Source organism: Salvelinus sp. IW2-2015, linkage group LG32, assembly GCF_002910315.2.
Source record: "Salvelinus sp. IW2-2015 linkage group LG32, ASM291031v2, whole genome shotgun sequence".
Classification (NCBI taxonomy): Eukaryota; Metazoa; Chordata; class Actinopteri; order Salmoniformes; family Salmonidae; genus Salvelinus; species Salvelinus sp. IW2-2015.
This window is the reverse complement of record NC_036871.1, coordinates 32824085-32841802: the sequence shown is the minus strand read 5'-3', so window position 1 is coordinate 32841802 and position 17718 is coordinate 32824085. Positions and strand designations below refer to the sequence as shown.

Below are 17718 nucleotides of genomic sequence, written 5' to 3'. Positions count from 1 at the left end.
CTTKTTTTTTAACCACTGCAAATTCAATCTAAAGTAGAGTTTTTGCCTGCTTGGAAGTATAAAAACTGAGTGAACAACTTTTGGTTCCAAGTCATTTTCAGTGTTTTTCATAACCAAACCAAGTATATTGTATACCTATAATACTACTTGGGGCTCCCGAGTGTTGCAGGGGTCTAATCACCACAGACCCTGGTTAAATTCCAGGCTGTATCACAACCAGCGGTGATTGGAAGTCTCARATGGTGGTGCCCAGTGCTGTCTGGGGTAGGCTGTCATTGTAAATCATAATTTGCTCTTAACTGACTTGAATTAGAAACAAGCATTGTTCATATCTGACTGAATTCCCCTTTAATTCTTATGGCTGCAATCCCGTTAACGGGATGATATGACAACAACCAGTGAAAGTGCAGGGCGCCAAATTCAAACAACAGAAATCTCATAATTACAATTCCTCAAACATACATGTATTTTATACAATTTTAAAGGTAATCTTGTTGTTAATCCCACCAAAGTGTRCGATTTCAAATAGGCTTTACAGCGAAAGCACCACAAACMATTATGTTAGGTCACCGCAAAATCACAGAAAAACACAGTCATTTTTCCAGCCAAAGACAGGAGTCACAAAAAGCAGAAATAGAGAMAAAATTAATCACTAACCTTTGATGATCTTCATTAGATGACACTCATAGGACTTCATGTTACACAATACATATATGTTTTGTTCGATAAAGCTCATATTTATATCCAATAACCTCCGTTTACATTGGCGCCATGTTCAGAAATGCCTCCAAAATATCCAGAGAAATTGCAGAGAGCCACGTCAAATAACATAAATACTCATCATAAACTTTGATGAAAGATACATGTTTTACATAGAATTAAAGATACACTTGTTCTTAATGCAACCGCTGTGTCAGATTTCAAAAAGCTTTACGGCAAAAACACAATATTCAATAATCTGAGAACAGCGTTCAGCCACAAAAGGAAGCCATACAGTTACCCGCCAAATTGTGCAGTCAACAAAACTCATAAAAAGCATTATAAATCTTCACTTACCTTTGCTGATCTTCGTCGGAATGCACTGCCAGGACTCCCACTTCCACAAGYAATGTTCGTTTTGTTCGGTAATGTTCATCATTTATGTCCAAATAGCTATTTTTGTTAGCGTGTTTGGTAAACAAATCCAAAGTCAGGAAGCGCGTTTACTAAAAGCAGACGAAATGTCCAAAAGTTCCGTTACAGTAGAAACATGTCAAACGATGTATTGAATCAATCTTTGGAATGATTTTAACATAAATCTTGAATAACGTTCCAACCGGAGAATACCATTGACTTCAGATGTGCGATGGAACAGACCTCCCTCTCATGTGAACGTGCATTGTCAGAGCATGGTCAGGTCATGGTAGACCTGACTAATTCCTGTCTCCTTCGGCCCCACTTCACAGTAGAGGCATCAGACAAGGTTCTACAGACTGTTGACATCTAGTGGAAGCCGTAGGAAGTGCAAACAGATCCATATCCCACTGTGTATTCAATAGGGGCTGGGTTGAAAATCGACCAACCTCAGATTTCCCACTTCCTGTTTGGATTTCTTCTCAGGTTTGTGCCTGCCATATGAGTTCTGTTATACTCACAGACATCATTCAAARAGTTTTAGAAACTTCAGAGTGTTTTCTATCCAATACGAATAATAATATGCATATATTAGCAACTGGGACTGAGGAGCAGGCAGTTTACTATGGGCACCTCTGGGCACCTTTCATCCAAGCTACTCAATACTGCCCCTGCAGCCATAAGAGGTTTTAAGGCCCTTTTGCATCCTTGTTCATCCCTTCCTGGAATTAGCCACATGTCACTGACCTGACATGGTTGGATAGCTGAAAGCAAAGGGCTCGATTCCAGGCCAATGCCAGATGGGCTGGWCCATTTTTAGCCCAGTTTTACATGGGAGTTTTGCACAAATTCATCATGATCTGGATAATAATGGGGGCCTCAAGGAAAAAAATGGGCCWGTGTGTTAGAAATGCCAGGGATGATTTCTGGTACTTGTCCGCCCCTGGTTGTAGATGTGTTTGATCAGGGCCTGCTGAGTGGCTGTTGTAGTTTTCCGTCTGTCATCCTTCCAGTCAACTTTGGTCTTAGAAGTGGGGGGGACATAACTTGGCAGGGGGTCTCCTATTTTTGGGGGGCATCTAAAGCACGTTTCCTGAGAGACTGAAAAACAGCTTCTATCTCAAGGCCATCAGACTGTTAAATAGCCATCACTAGCACATTAGAGGCTGCTGCCCTATACATAGACTTGAAATCACTGGCCACTTTAATAATTGGAATACTAGTCACTTTAATAATGTTTACATATCTTGCATTACTAATTTCATATGTATAAGGGCAAGACCCAGATGCAGACACGGGAGGCAGATGGTTTGAGTCTTGATATTTATTAAACAATCCAAAAGGGGTAGGCAAGAGAATGGTTGTGGACAGGAAAAAGGTCAAAACCAGTTCAGAGTCCAGGAGGTACAGAGTGGCAGSCAGGCTCGAGGTCAGGGCAGGCAGAATGGTCAGGCAGGCGGGTACGGAGGCCAGAAAACAGGCAAGYGTCAAAAACCGGGAGGACTATTAAAGAGAATAGAAGCAGGAGTACGGGAAAACCGCTGGTTGACTTGAAAAACATACAAGACGAACTGGCACAGAGAGACAGGAAACACAAGGATATATACACCAGGGATAATAAGCAACACCTGGAGGGGGTGGAGACAATCACAAGACAGGTGAAACAGATCAGGGTGTGACAATATGTATATACTGTATTCTGTCCTATTCTACTTTATCTTAGTCTCATCCAAATATTTATATATTCTTAATTCCATTTCCTTTACTTTAGATTGTATGTTTTGTTAGATTTTACTTGTTAGATATTACTGCACTGTTGGAGCTAGAAACACAAGCATTTCGCTACACCCGCCATAACATCTGCTAAACAAGTGTATGTGACAAATAGGTTTGGAAAACAAAAGTTGAATGAAAACACAAACACACCTACACATTAGCACACAGAAACAGTACATCCTCCATATAATTCATACCATAGGTCTAATAGTACTGTAGAGCTCTTTTTTACTTGCACACAATATAGCTGGTTCACCCCATGCTGCTCCTAGGGTTCCACGGCCCTGTAGCACCCCAACCCAACACACCCCACTCAGCTTTAGGATCTTATTGAAACATTAATTATTGGTTTCAAGTGTTAGGCCAAGGCCAGAGTGACAACAATTCAGCAGACCTCCAGGGCCAGGACTGAGAAGCCTAGCAACTAGGGCTTGCCTAAATGGGTATCTCCCCTGACGTAGGCATGTTTTCAATACAGACACCTTTTGTCGTACAGTTTTCCATATAAGGCATCCAGACCTTATGAAAGTTGCACAGTATACCCTTAATCAAATCTAGTGATACTGTACATAACTTGACATTTCTTCCATAGATTGTGGGAGGATAACCAACCTTCCAATTAATGCAATTCAAGCAAACAAAAGCAGGGAGAAGGTTGAATCTGGAGACATGCTGAGATAAAATAACATACTATTTYCAGAATAATACAATTTCTGAGTGCATGGTATTCAGTTTCACTGGCATATAGTACTTTCTATAGATGGTCTTAAACTGCAGTACTTTTACAGTATGCCTGATATTATATGAACATGACTGGGCGTTCTAACATATCTGTATCCATTCATCATCATTAATTAATAGTGTCATCACATTTTTGTTTTACATGTTTTGTGTCATCGGGAAAAGCCTCTATCGACCCTTGATAAAGTTTGGAAATCAACTTTAGAGGTTGTTAGACTGCCTTAAAATAGTTTACATCTTTGAAGTTTCTTGTTTGGCCAGTGTTGGCTGCACAGAGAGAAAAAAGTGTTGTATTGGCAAAAGTTAACTTCTGCACTGTCACAGACTGGTCTTCCCTGACTGCCTGAACCTAGTGAGACCCCTGTCACCATATGATCTTGCTCAGATGAGGCATGACAAATAATTACCATGGTGTACATTAATATATTATATTAGCAATGAATACCATCATTGGTTCAATAATTGAAATGACATTATTCCCAATCCAGACTGTAGCCTACCCATCAACTCAAGATGGAACTTTGTAGCCATTCACTGATTGTTATAATATACTGCAAAAATCATCTGAGGTCTGTAGACTGGTCTTCCCTGGCTGTCTGACCCTGCAGGGACACCTGTCACCATCTGATCCTGCTAAGACATGATGAGCATGTCCCATTGYGGCGACTGCATGTAGGCAATCTGTCCCGTGGAAGGGACAGGGAGCCTGCCAGGCCTGGTGGCCGGACAAGGATGCCCTAAAAAGGTTGATTGTTTTGCGTAGGGACATTCTGAACCATCCCCCTCGGCCCGTGGGCCTGGATGTGATGGGAACTCTATCTGAGAACTGAACTTGGGGAACAGTGGTGTTGACCTGCCACAAACAGTCTGGTGGGATCGATCTGTCCATTCAGGATATTTCCCTTCACCCTCTCAGACACCTTTGCATTGTTCAACAAGAGGGCTCTCTGGCCGACGGTCGCTTGCGCCATGACCCTCCCAGAAGTCTCAGCGGTACACTTGAAGGTCCGGGTGGTATGGTCGGCAAGATAGACTTAGCTCCATAAACTTCTCCCAGTTGACAGTGCCACCGTTCGCCAGGGAGTTGCACAGCTCCTTAGCCTGCACCGCCATGTAGACTGAGAGGAGGGAAACTGCGTTTACAGAGCGCCCTGCAGATCGGTAGATCCTCTCACACTCAGACGCAGTGTCATTGGGATGAGCGAACTTGGGGTCAAAGGAAGATGAGCTCAAAGCCTTCGGTTCGAGGTGCTCAGCCAGGGCAGGTTCCACGGGAGGTGGGCTGAGCCATCCCAATGACTCCATGCTGTGCATATCCAAGTGAGGGTAGCCAATCACAGGAGAAGGTGACTTGAATGGCTCCACCCAGGAGGACTCCAACAATGCCAGACAGTCTGGGAAGGCTTATACAAGCTGTCGACGGATGTAGAATTACTCTGAGAGGAGATTCCATCCATCCTAGTCTTCTTGGGCTATACAACATCTCTCTGGTGTAACGGACGCAGTCCCTACACTTTGCATTGGAGCAAAAACACTCTTTTGTGTGATGATGTAGGCTAATCTTTATAGTTGCTGCCATATCATAGGCATTAGCCAGAGTTCCTGAAAAAGAACGCTTGGCCTGCTACTTTGTTTGCATAGTCTGAACATGTCGACCATAAAAAATTGGCATTACATTTTTTTTTTTMWACTTAACCTACGTTTAATAACTAGGCAAGTCAGTTTAGAACACATTTATATTTACAATGATGGCCTACCGGGGAACAGTGGGAACTGCCTTGCTCAGGGGCAGAACGACAGATTTTTACCTTGTTAGCTCGGGGATTCGATCCAGCAACCTTTCGGTATTCAGTGTACAACATGAAGTTTCCCCTCCATGTCAAGGAGGAGGAAGTGGCAGAGAAGCTACGTAGGCAGCGGAATGGGTAGCAGCTAGATAAAAAATTATCCTACACATGCGCAGAAATCTCTGTATCATTAGCCATGGCAAGTCGTTTTCCAGTAAATCTGGAAACGCAGCTACTCCAAACTAAGAAATGTGTGGCCCTCTGTTGAATTTTGACGTCCTGATGTGCCTCATAATGTTGCCCATCCCTGATGTACTGTAGGTGTCCATGACCATATAAACTCATCGGGTCTGAGGGAGTCTGCTGAAGTGGTCATTTCTCTATTAGTGTTATATCTATGTGTGTGTGTGCGTCTGGGTTTCTCTCCCTCACAGGTTTGCTATTGTGCTATGTCCAGTGTTCACACTGCTCTGGGTCTGTGCTGTGGCACTGCATGCCCTTGGGAGCCCAGAGAGAGGTGAGTGATGAATATGTGTTGTATGTSTATCTTCCTTCCTTTCATGTGTTTACCATATTTTATAGAAAATATTTTTGCATCTTCAAAGTGGTACATGTTGTGTATATCAAATGATACAACCACCCCAAAAATCTATTTTAATTTCAGGTTGTAAGGCAACAAAATAGGAAAAATGCCAAGGGGGCYAATACTTTCGCAAGCCACTGTAACTGCTGGGACAGTTACTATAAGGTGGGACGAGACCCAAAGCCCTGATACACACACCCACCAGACCTAGAACCAGAGCCACTATTGCATCAAGCTGCTTCTTCTACCAGATACAGATCAACAACCAGGTAATACTATACCAGAGATAGTTTTACTGTCTTGTGTGTGTTTAGCGGTGGCCCTGTTTGTTAAGAGGCTGTGTGTATATGTGTATTGTGACTTTAAGGGGGAAGTGACATACAATGAGACCAACACAGACCCCACACATTCATATGATGTGAAGATGAGGGTGAGGAAGATTAGTGATTGTAGAGGACCTCAACACTGGAGCAGCTGGAGAAACACCATAATTGAGTCAGCAGCAATGGCGGTCAGTGCCGTTTAAGATGAGGGAGGGCAATTTATTTTTGAATGAGTATGGCCTTAGTTCTATTACAGCATATTGGATGACTGTCATTCATATTCCATTCACCCAGCTCAATGTAACATCGATAGGTTTAGGCTACTACATGATACTCATATTGTGAATCACCCAATCAGCTGAACTCGCTTTGGGAATACCCATGATCCTCCTGTCTCTGCTGCTGCTGATCTGACTCCAGAGGTATTCTGAGGTTTAGTTGAGAGGGAGAGAAATGGAGAGATGAAGATAGAGATGGAGAGAAACAGAGAACGGGAGAGCAGAAAGAAACACAAATACATTTACAAAAGACAGAAACAGAGAAAGAAACCAAAAGAAACAAGACAATGTATTAATGGAATAACCATTAATGGAATAATCAAATCAAACTGTATGTCACATGCGCTTACTGTGAAATGCTTACTTACAAGCCCTTAGCCAACAATGCAGTTCAATAAAGAGTTAAGTGCTGATGTGCTTGGTTTTAGTCTCTGACCACAGACAACACACATTTTCTCTGTGAAACTGAACTTCCGTTAAACGAGTGGCGGAAAACACCTTTTATTCTTAGAAAACAGAATGGGGGAAAACACAAATGCCTGGGTGATTGCACAGTAACTAGCAAGAACAAAATAACAGATGGCTAGTTTGGCTATATTCATTCATGTCAATCATATTAACTCCAACTAGGTGTAAATGGGATCTCATTCCACRCAGGTTAATAACTTCACTATTTTAGTTAAATGTTTACTGTAGATTCTCAAGGACCCCTTACTTCTTGTTTTAGTGTGTGTAAACATCAGTTGAGAAACAGACAGGTGTGTGTGAATCACATGGAGAAGACAGTCCTTTATTAAATGACTAGACCAGCGCAGTATAAACACAGTACAGCCATTCACACAGCAGCTATGATTCAGAGACATATCTATCAAGGTCAGTGAAAAAAACAACGACCACAGGGAGGGCATTAACAGCATCAAACATTTGATTATTCTTCTCTTTGTTTTTCTCACTTATTTGTATTTTTTATATAAAACATATGCATCAAAGGTAGACTTTCATTTGTGTGTATTTTGTTGTATGCATACATTTAACATGGGAAGTACAGTCAGGATTAACATTAAGTTAACTGAGGACACGCACAAACTTCAACAGCCATAAGCCAGCAAACGCTCTGGAGAAATCAGGGCAACATATTTACATTACTCACCTGGCTACAATAATACAAATAAACATTTTTAAACAGGCTAGTTGTGAAAAAGTCTACAAAGCAGGAATGAAATGAAACCTTACCACAAGTTTAAAATGTCATTACACAGATCAATGTTCAATACAAACAGCTTCAAGAGTCTTGAATTGSAGTCTGACATAAACCCATGGAAAGAGGAGGGAGTTAGAGGGGAGGAAGGAGGGATGAGATGAGTCTAGTCCTCCAGAGTGTAGTTGGGGTTAACGACCAGAACTTCTTCCTGTGTCTCTGTCTCTGACCCTTTCAGCCCTCCCTGAGACAGCTCAATCAGGATATGATCCTAGAGATGGAGAGAGAGAGAGAGAGTTAGTCAGGTTTGTAAAGGTGTTATTACTCCGACTCAATGGTGCAATGGAGTGTGTACTTACATAGTGCACTAGTCTGTGCAGGACCTTCTCTATGAGGCTCTTTCTGTTGATGAGTTCCTCTTCTGAGTCAATKTCTGACTCCATCTCCTTCAGATACCAGTTGATCACTGCACTCTTCTTCAACTCCTCCTCCTCTTCAGCTGCACACACAGGTAAACAACAGTTAACCACTGCAATACACACTTTGCACATGTAGAGTGTAGTGTGTGTGTCTTACCCTCCTCGGCCCTGCGGAGGTGCAGCACCAGCAGGTTGGAGATGCGGCGGTACTCTGGGAAGGTGAGACGCAGCGAGGGCTTGGAGCTGCTGTCAGTGTGACCATTCACACCGTTGGTTTGGCCGGTAACTCCGTCGGTGTGGCCGTTCACCTGCCCATTATCCTGGTCATTCACTCCGTTAGGAACGTCATGACCTGCAGAGATAGGAAAGCACCACACCTGTTGTATGACATAGAAATAACTAAAATAAAGCAGTAGTAGCAGTAGCAGTAGTAGTAGCAGCAGCAGCAGCAGCAGTAGTAGCAGTAGAAGTAGTAGCAGCAGTAGTAGTAGCAGCATCAGTAGCAGCACGTGTGTACCGTTCTCTCCCTCCTCTTCCTCCTCCATCTCCTGGTCCTGGTCCAGGTTGATGTCAGGTGTCTCCACTCTGATGATGGATTTATTGAGCAGGCGGAACGCCTCCTTGACGTGCTTCGGCTGGACCTGCAGGGTTGCACACACCGTATGACAGAACATCCAACACACTTCACCAGCACACAATCTAAACACAGGTTTTGAGAGCAGAGTTCAGTTGTGATAGAGTTGTGTGTGTATAAGTTGTGTGTAATTTGTTTGACCTCTTACCTCATCACAGCAGTGCATGCGTGCCATGCCCTCAGAAAGGCGGATCATGCTCTCCAGCTGCCTCACCGTGATTCGCCAGGCCGATGTGGCCACGCCCCCAGAGCTGTCGCGCTGACGCAGCCGTTTGTACTGCTCCACGATGAACTCCTCTGACTCACCAGAGATCTAGACACAAACACAAATTAACAGACATGTTAGTACTGGTCCACGATGAACTCCTCTGATCACCAGAAATCTACGCACAAACCCAAATTAACAGACATGTTAGTACTGGTCCACTGGACTCACAGCACAGAAACACAAAGACACTGAACCCTTGAAACACACACACACACACACATAGCTCTGACCTTGGGTTTGAACTGCCGGGCGAAGAGCAGGTATCTTCTGATCTCATCCAGAGAGTAGAGTCTGTCTACTGAGTTCTCAATGCGAGAGTGCAGATCCACAATACGTCTGGCTATGGCATAGTCTGTCACCTACACACACACACACACACATATAATTCCATTAGTACACACACACACACACACACACACACACACACACACACTACACGCCTCACTGTGGCATAGATTGTCACATCTTTCATTTAAACACACACACACACATTTTCTTTCTCTCTTACACACTCACCTCGTTGCAGTCGTCCACTAGGATGAAGAAGAGGTCGAAGCGGCTCATGATGGGAGCGGATAGGTTGACGTTCTGTTTCAGACTCTTGCTGCGGTCGTAGCGACCACCGACTGGGTTAGCAGCCGCCAGGATGGACGTACGGGCATTCAGAGTGGCCTGGAGGAGAGGGAGGATTAGTGTGTTCCATTCTGCTTTACCAATGGCGCTGCATGTGTGTGTGTGTACCTTAACTCCAGCTTTAGTGATGGAGATGGTGTGTGTTGTGTGTGTGTGTGTGTGTGGTACCTTGATCCAGCTTTAGTGGATGGAGATGGTGTGTGTGTGTGTTGACTTTGACTCCAGCTTTAGTGGAGGAGATGGTTGTTTGCTCCATGGCCTCGTGCGATGGCCACCTGGTCTCTGGTCTCCATCTTCAAACTCATCGATACAAGACCCCGCTGTCGATACAAGAGAAATACACCCGCTTTAAGCCACAAAACACACACTACACCACAAACAAACACGCACCATATCTCAGCTCACAACAGAACACAACACATCACGTTGTCAGGAGCATGACGCGCGCCGGCCTCGATGACGAACTCATGGGCTCCTCGTCTCGAACCACAGGCTCTGTTACACCTGCTGCACTGCTGGCCTTTCCCACTGGATATCACAGCCTTGGGACTGAACCTCCTCCACAATGCCTGAGGACAGAGGGGACAGGTGTTGTGGTTACACGTGGTGGGTAGGATACAGTGACAGGTGTGTTAGGGACAGTGTGTAAGGCTAGGAGCACATAGAGTGTACAGGTGTAGTGTGGGTATAGGGGGACAGTGTGTAGCTAGGAAGACAGAGTTACAGGTGTAGTTGTGGTATATGGGAGGTGTAAGGCTAGGAGGCCAGAGTGTGACAAGTGTAGTGTGGGTATAGGGAACAGTGTGTTAAGGCTAGGAGACACGATGTTACAGTTGTAGTGTGGGTATAGGGGGAGGTGTAAGGCTAGTGAAGGCTGAGAGTCGTACAAGTGTGGTATTCGTATAGGGAACCCGTGTGTAAGGCTGGAGACAGGTGTACAGTGTGTAGTGTGGGTTAGCTGGGGGAGGTGTAAGGCTAGGAGGCTGAGAGTGTACGGGTGTGGGTATAATGGGGATGTGTCGGTGGTTTTGTGTGAGGGTAGATGGGTAATGCTCAAGTGAGTAGAGGCACAAGTGTGGAGGCTAAAGGGTGGAGGGATTCACTTGAGGAATGATTTTTGACAGAGGAGTCTCATACAGTGCCTTCAGAAAGTATTCACACCCCTTGACTTTTCACACATATTGCTGTGTTACAGCCTGAATTTGAAATGTTTTAACTTGAGATATTTGGTCACATACATCAAAGTGGAATTGTGTTTTCCCCCCAAAAATGTAACTCATCACAAATGAAAAGCTGAAATGTCTTGAGTCAGTAAGTATTCAACCCCTTTGCTGTGGCAAGACTAAACAAAGTTCAGGAGTAAGTCACATAATAAGTTGCATGGACTCTTTGTGTGTGCAAAACTAGTGCTTAATATGATTTTTGAATGACTACCTCATCTCTGTACCACACACATACAATTATATGTAAGGTCCCTCAGCCAGGAATTGAATTTCAAACACAGATTCAGCCACAAAGACCAGGGTGCTTTTCCAATGCCTCGTAAAGAAGGGCACCTATTGGTAGATGGGTCAAAATAGAAAAAGCAGACATTGAATATCTCTTTGAGCGTGGTGAAGTTATTAATTACACTTTGGATGGTGTATCAATACACCTCGTCACTACAGGCGTCCTTCCTAAATCAGTTGCTGGAGAGGAAGGAAACCGCTCAGGGATTTCACCAAGAGACCATTGGTGGCTTTAAAACAGTTTAATGGCTGTGATAGGAGAAAATTGAGGATGGATCAACAACATTGCAGTTACTCCACAATACTAACCTAATTGACAGAGGGAAAAGAAGGAAGCCTGTACAGAATACAAATATTCCAAAACATGCATCCTGTTTGCAACAAAGCACTAAAGTAATACCTCAAAAWATATGGCAAAGAAATTACCCTTTTGTCCTGWWAGTATTACGTTTGGGGCAAATCCAATACAACACATTACTGAGTACCAGTCTCCATATGTTCAAGCATAGTGATGGCTGCATCATGTTATGGGTATGCTTGTAACCGTTAAGGATTGGGGAGTTTTTCATCATAAAAACCCCCAGAATGGAGCTAGATATTTCTGTATTTCATAAATAAATAAAAAATGTCTAATAACATGATTTCAATTTGTGATTGTGTGTAAGATGGGTGAGGGAAAAATACAATATTTAATCAATTTTGAATTCAGGTTATAACACAACAAAATGTAGAATAGCCTAAGTCAAGGCCCTGTACATGTAGGTAGACAGTGTGGAGTGTATAGTGTGCAGGGTGTAGAGGTCTTACTTGAGGAACTGGCTCTTAGCGGTAGAGGGGTCTCCGACAATGCAGACGTTGACATCTCCTCTGAGAGACGTTCCCTCCATGGTGGTCTTAGGAACACCCCCAAACAACATCAACAGGATACCACGCTTCACCTCATCGTTACCTACACAAACACACATTACACACACACACGTTATACACACACACACAGAATATCACATGCAAAGGCTATGGTAATAACATAGTAGTAGTAACAGTGTAGTACTGACCGTGTAAAGTTGGGAACAGGCTGGTGCTGAGATTGTTGTAGTAATATGGTAGTGGTGTAGTAGTATAGTAGTAGTAACAGTGTAGTACTGACCGTGTATAGTTGGGAAACAGGGCTGGTGTCCGAGGATATATGTTGCTAATAAGTATGGTCAGTGGTTGTAGTAGTATAGAGTTGAGTAACAGTTTTAAGTACTGACCGTGTATAGTTGGAACAGGCTGGTGCTGAGTTGTTGTAGTAATATGGTAGTCGGTATTGTAGTAGTATTTGTAGTAGGAAAATTTAGTATGACCGTGTATAGTTGGGAAACCAGGCTGTGCTAAGGTTGTTGTAGTAATATGGTAGTGCGATGTATAGTATAGTAGTAGTAACAGTGTAGACTGAGCGTTAGTTTGGGACAGGCTGTCTGTGGTAGTGGTATTTAGTTGAATGTGTAACAGTAGACTGATCCCGATATGAGGCTGTGCTGAGGTTGTTGTAGTAATGATGGTAGATGGTGTAGTAGTATAGTAAAGTAGTAACAGTTGTAGTACTGACCGTGTATAGTTGGAACAGGCTGGTGCCGAGGTTGTGGTGGTAAGCCAGGTTCTTGTCTTGGCTCATCTCCAACAACCTTCTCCCACTCCTGACTTGAACATCTGGCTTTTGATTTCCCTCTCTGCTTGTCTAGAATCCTCATCAAACGCAGCTCCTTCCCTCCCAAACTACACACACACACATTCACGATTACAAACTCCCTTCCAAACAAATGTCGTAAATGCATGCGTATAAAGACTCCAGAAAACTATGCCTCATAAATGGATATCAAATCATCAATGAGATATATACTGAGCAGCCACACCATGCACCCACACCCCCCCCCAACCCACACTCACCAGCCAACACCCCACCCCCACACATCAGCCCACCACTCACACGCACACAACACCCCCCCCAATCCCCTACACCCCCGACTAAGCAACCCCTCACCCCCCACCACCCCCCGACTCCCCCACCGCCAGCCCCCACCGACACCCCAATCACGACCCACACACCCCCAACACACCTATCCTCATTATGTGGCAAGTTTGGGAAAGCCCTTTCCTGTTTCAGCATGACAATGCCCCTGTGCACAAAGCGACGTCCATACAGAAAGGTTTGTCGAGATCGATGTGGAAGAACTGACTGACCTGCAAAGAGCCCTGACCATTCAAACCCCATCGGACACCTTGGATGGATGGAACGCAACTGCGAAGCCAGGCCTAATCGCCAAATCACTGCCTGACCTCACCAAGCGTCTTGTGGCTGAATGGAAAGCAAGTCCCTGCAGCAAATGTTCCAACATCTAGTGGACTCGCCTCCAGAAGAGTGGGGTTGTTGCTAGCAGCAAAGGGGGACCAATTCCATATTAATGGCAATTTGATTTAGAATGAGATGTTCGATGAGCAGTTTGTCCACATACTTTTTTGTCATTTAGTGGTATGAGCGTTTGGGATACTTTTATTTTATTATAACCTAACAAGTAAACCTTTTCTAATAACATAAATGGCACAGAATACTCGATTAAACGGGTGATGTTGTCAGGACTGCAACGGCCAGTCAGTGCAAGTCTAGGCATGTGGCAGTGAGGCTGATTCAAACCCCTTTCAGCAAGTTTGCTCACCGCGCGCCTGCTATTTGGTAACCAAGGAGGCAGTCCCACACGTGAGCAGCTGAAAGCAACAAGGATTACTATTAAACACGTGAGCGCTCCAAGCGAACTTCAATCAACTGACTTTACATGGAGAATAGACCGAAAATCACAATTCAATACCCCCCGGCTTTCGGTCTCTGACACGGGTGGAATGATATTATGTCTGAGAGCGATAGCGTAGTCGAGCGAAAGTTTCTATAGCAAATCACATCGAGCGACAAAAAAAGATACGCGTCGGTGCCAGCCTTGAAAGTCGAATTCATCAAGGAAAGGAACTCCTTAAGTAAAGCTCTTTCTGGAAATCTAGCAGTTGTATTTCATCAGATATATGTACGTATAAATAATGGCTTATTATAAACTGTCAGTTAATTCTGGTGACTTTTATAGGCCTTTTTTCAACTTTAGCCTAAAGACTCAGGTTTTGACCATTCCAAGCGGTGTAGATATTAATGTAGCTGATGCAGCCATATATCTACTGTGTAGCCGACTGCTCATGAACTTCAGTTGATGGTCTGTTCTTGAAAGTTCATGAATTAAACAGACTCTGTCTCGTTTAAAAAGTGGCTAATACCATTGCCTTATTTTGACGATCAATGTAAAAAAAAAAATGTGCACAATAGATAAGAATAGTCTGTTACAATGCAGGCAACGCTTTTTGAATAGTAGGCCTAAGTGGAATAGTATAGGCCTTACCAAATGTCTGTAATACAAAGTAATAGGCGGTACAACTTCAACTCATGGTTCTATCAGGCAATATATTGATAATTAACAGACTCTTTTCAGTCTTAGACTCTGAAATTGACTCTTGACTGTCGAGGAAGAATTACTCCAGGCAGGACATGATCAGGCCAGATCGAGAGTTGTCTCTCTGAAGCTAAAAGAAATCGAATCTGCGGGCGGCCGATGGGTGCTTACCAGCTTCCCTCCCTCGACTGTATCTCGTCGAATAGCGTGCCCGGGACGTGGTGCGTTCCTCTCAGAGTATGTGAGAAACGCGGTGTGGGGTCTCGCGCGGAGGCCTTCATACAGGTATATTTGGAGACAAAAACAGGGCCTTCAGCTGGCAGACGCTGGGCACTATATCCGCCCGACCCGACCGTCACTCCTACCTTCGAGCTGATCCGTAGTGTTCAAGCTGACAAAGACGGTTGGCCTCCTCTCAAGCACATATTCGTTACCGACAAGTTGTTGGAAAACTAGACCCCAATACCGGCTGCGTCAAGAAGAAATTGTATTTCCTCCGCGAGCCCGGTCATACACGAGTTTTGCTGAGAGATCGATTTCTGATCAGGGAACAACAGTGTGGAGCATTGGTTGTGCTACATTCCTTTATAGTCGTGCAGAAATAAAGGCTCTGCCATCTAGAGCTTTGATGTTTTTTTTTGTGTACTTAAAATGTATGTCAATTATACATCTGTATTAGAGTTTTAAAAATTTCTAATGAAAGTTTCGCCACTGTATATGCAGTGTGAAGAAATTGGGACTGAACAGTCAGCCTCCAATGTGAATACAATCAGATGTTTATTTATATGTGTAGGTTAAGAGAATGTGAGGAATGGTTACCTAAAAGTTTTGTATGGCTTGAGTGGATTTGAAGTTTTGATTCCTTAGTTTAAAAAAAAAAAAGCACAGAATGCTATGTTACCTGCTGCGTCCGTAGCAGGAGTGGGGTTGTCTAGATGTGTTAAAGTTCTTTGGACTACAAATTGTGATCTTCATTGTGTGAGCCAGTTAGCTCAACAGGGAAAATGTGTTTAGTGGGTATGTTGCAATTAAATTTAATGGACAGTTGTAAGGCATGATATAATTTTCGTAAGAGGAAATCATGATTCTAAAATTTCGAAAGTGGGAATAAATAACTTCTGAAGCCTATTTTAACCTCAAATACAAGTAAAAGTCATTTTGCTGCGATTTGCGATGTTCTCAAAATAAAGATCCTAGCATCTGTACAATAACAGCCATAGTTTTTTTTTGCACATATTTTGTTTAAACCATGGAAAACTCATGTTGGATGTGAAAGCAGAGGGAAGGCAGCTGTATTGCCCCTTAACCCTGTGTGCAAATGTTTTTCTTGCAGTTGTTAAAGTGAAATCTCTTTTTGTTGCACAGTATTCGTTTTCAGTGTTTGCCATACTCTTTTAATTCATTACAGCTGTCAAACATCAATGTCTACACTTTATACCCAAGACCTGAAGGGCTCAACTTGGGTCTGTCAAAATATAGACTGACATGACCATTGTTTCAATTCTCCTAATCTCTAAATAAACAGTTGAGCAAAAACACAACTGAAATGAGAAACTAAACACTTACATAAAGTTCAACACTCAGTTACTACTCTATTGTACTCCCACTAACAGTACCAGTAGACATCCCACTGGCACACCATGTCATGTCAACGTGGAAATGGGTCATTTTTGGTGAGATCAAGGAGATTTCAACCTTTTATTAACCCACTCCAGACAGCCAGAAGGTTGTTTGCAATTCCCCAATGTTATCACTGCTTTCAACCTATCTAAAAGCACAACCAAATTCCAATGGAAAAAAACTTCTGATTAGTTCTCATCTAAATATATTATCAACTGCACTTCCAAGATTTAAAGCACAACGTTTCAAATGGAATACAATGTCAGATTTTTATTTAAATAACCAAATACCTGGATAACAGTTTGGTTGAATTACATTAATAGTGCAAGTGATCAATGCGGTTGAGATTCTGCACAGATGTTAATATTATGAAGCATCTCTACAGCCTGCGACCTTCGCATGCCCTCTGGAACATTAAGGCTCTCTCGAGTGATCTACGTTAAACGTTGAATAGTTTTATTTCAACCTCAAGAGTGTGGCATGGCAGTTCCTACTCATTTAAGGTTGAATATTTTTTTACATTAGTTTTGTAAGAGCCTTAGCTTTAGGGCGTATTTACAGTATTACAACAAGTCATATCGCATTGTGTGTCGTTTTGACAACTTGCTAAAGCAATAAGTTCATGCAGCAGCATTTATAAATGAGAGAGATTTACTGCTGGATAGTTTAATCTGTCACTGTTTAATCCTCATTAATTTAACTTGAGTTTTTTGGTTAATTTGGGAGAAAATTGCCAGTGCTGTACTTGGTATAACTGCTTCATAAGTAGGGCCTGTTTTTCTGTATCTTGTATTGCCAAAATGATATTTAGATTAAGGTTATGGTTCGTCACAGCAAAATCCAAGATAGAACATGTGAAGGAGAGGGATGTATATATTGTGCCCAGTCTCACAGCGTAAAAACATTAATAGTAATAGTACCTAAAGTCAAACATATTAACCTTAGTTTAAAAATCTGAGCGCACAAATGCAATTTTAAGTATCCAGCGTAAAAGGTCTTCCTCAGTTTCTCCATCTAAATCACTAGCTCGTCACTTCTCCTTCTATGCATGACATAGACGACATGAATCCGAGGAACAATCATGTTCTCATTACTACTACACTCGCGCAAACACCTTAGAGGACGATGATGAGACATATTATCGAAATCAACAAAGCTTGAAACCCAAAACCTATGTGTATGTTTATTTTGAGTTGAACCCTGGGGTTAATTGAAAAAATACTTTGATGGACTTTGCAAAGGCATATATAGGACAAACATTATATTGATATTACTGGTTTTCTAAGCCTTTGGGTTGAATTTCAAATCCATCTTCCCAAAGGGTATGCCTCCCATTGGTGTGTGTGCTCTCGTATTACTCTGTTGAC

General features: G+C 42.9%; 1 protein-coding gene and 1 long non-coding RNA gene across 2 annotated transcripts in view; one reads left to right on the top strand and one right to left on the bottom strand.

Moving 5' to 3' along the window:
- Nucleotides 1-7574: 7574 nt before the first annotated feature.
- The window catches only part of LOC111956770 (zygotic DNA replication licensing factor mcm6-B-like), a 14832-nt gene continuing 4688 nt past the window's right edge, over nt 7575-17718 (bottom strand). The window contains 12 exon segments of the mRNA XM_023977355.2: nt 7575-8070; nt 8159-8298; nt 8376-8570; nt 8736-8859; nt 9001-9165; nt 9351-9479; nt 9637-9792; nt 9968-10018; nt 10020-10053; nt 10159-10225; nt 10228-10322; nt 12069-12210. Coding sequence (XP_023833123.1) covers nt 7966-8070; nt 8159-8298; nt 8376-8570; nt 8736-8859; nt 9001-9165; nt 9351-9479; nt 9637-9792; nt 9968-10018; nt 10020-10053; nt 10159-10225; nt 10228-10322; nt 12069-12210 — 1403 coding nt within the window. The 3' untranslated portion in view covers nt 7575-7965.
- LOC139023421 (uncharacterized) lies at nt 10389-10805 on the top strand. Its single transcript, XR_011474552.1, has 3 exons — nt 10389-10427; nt 10587-10609; nt 10721-10805. It is a non-coding gene; the product is annotated as an uncharacterized lncRNA (long non-coding RNA).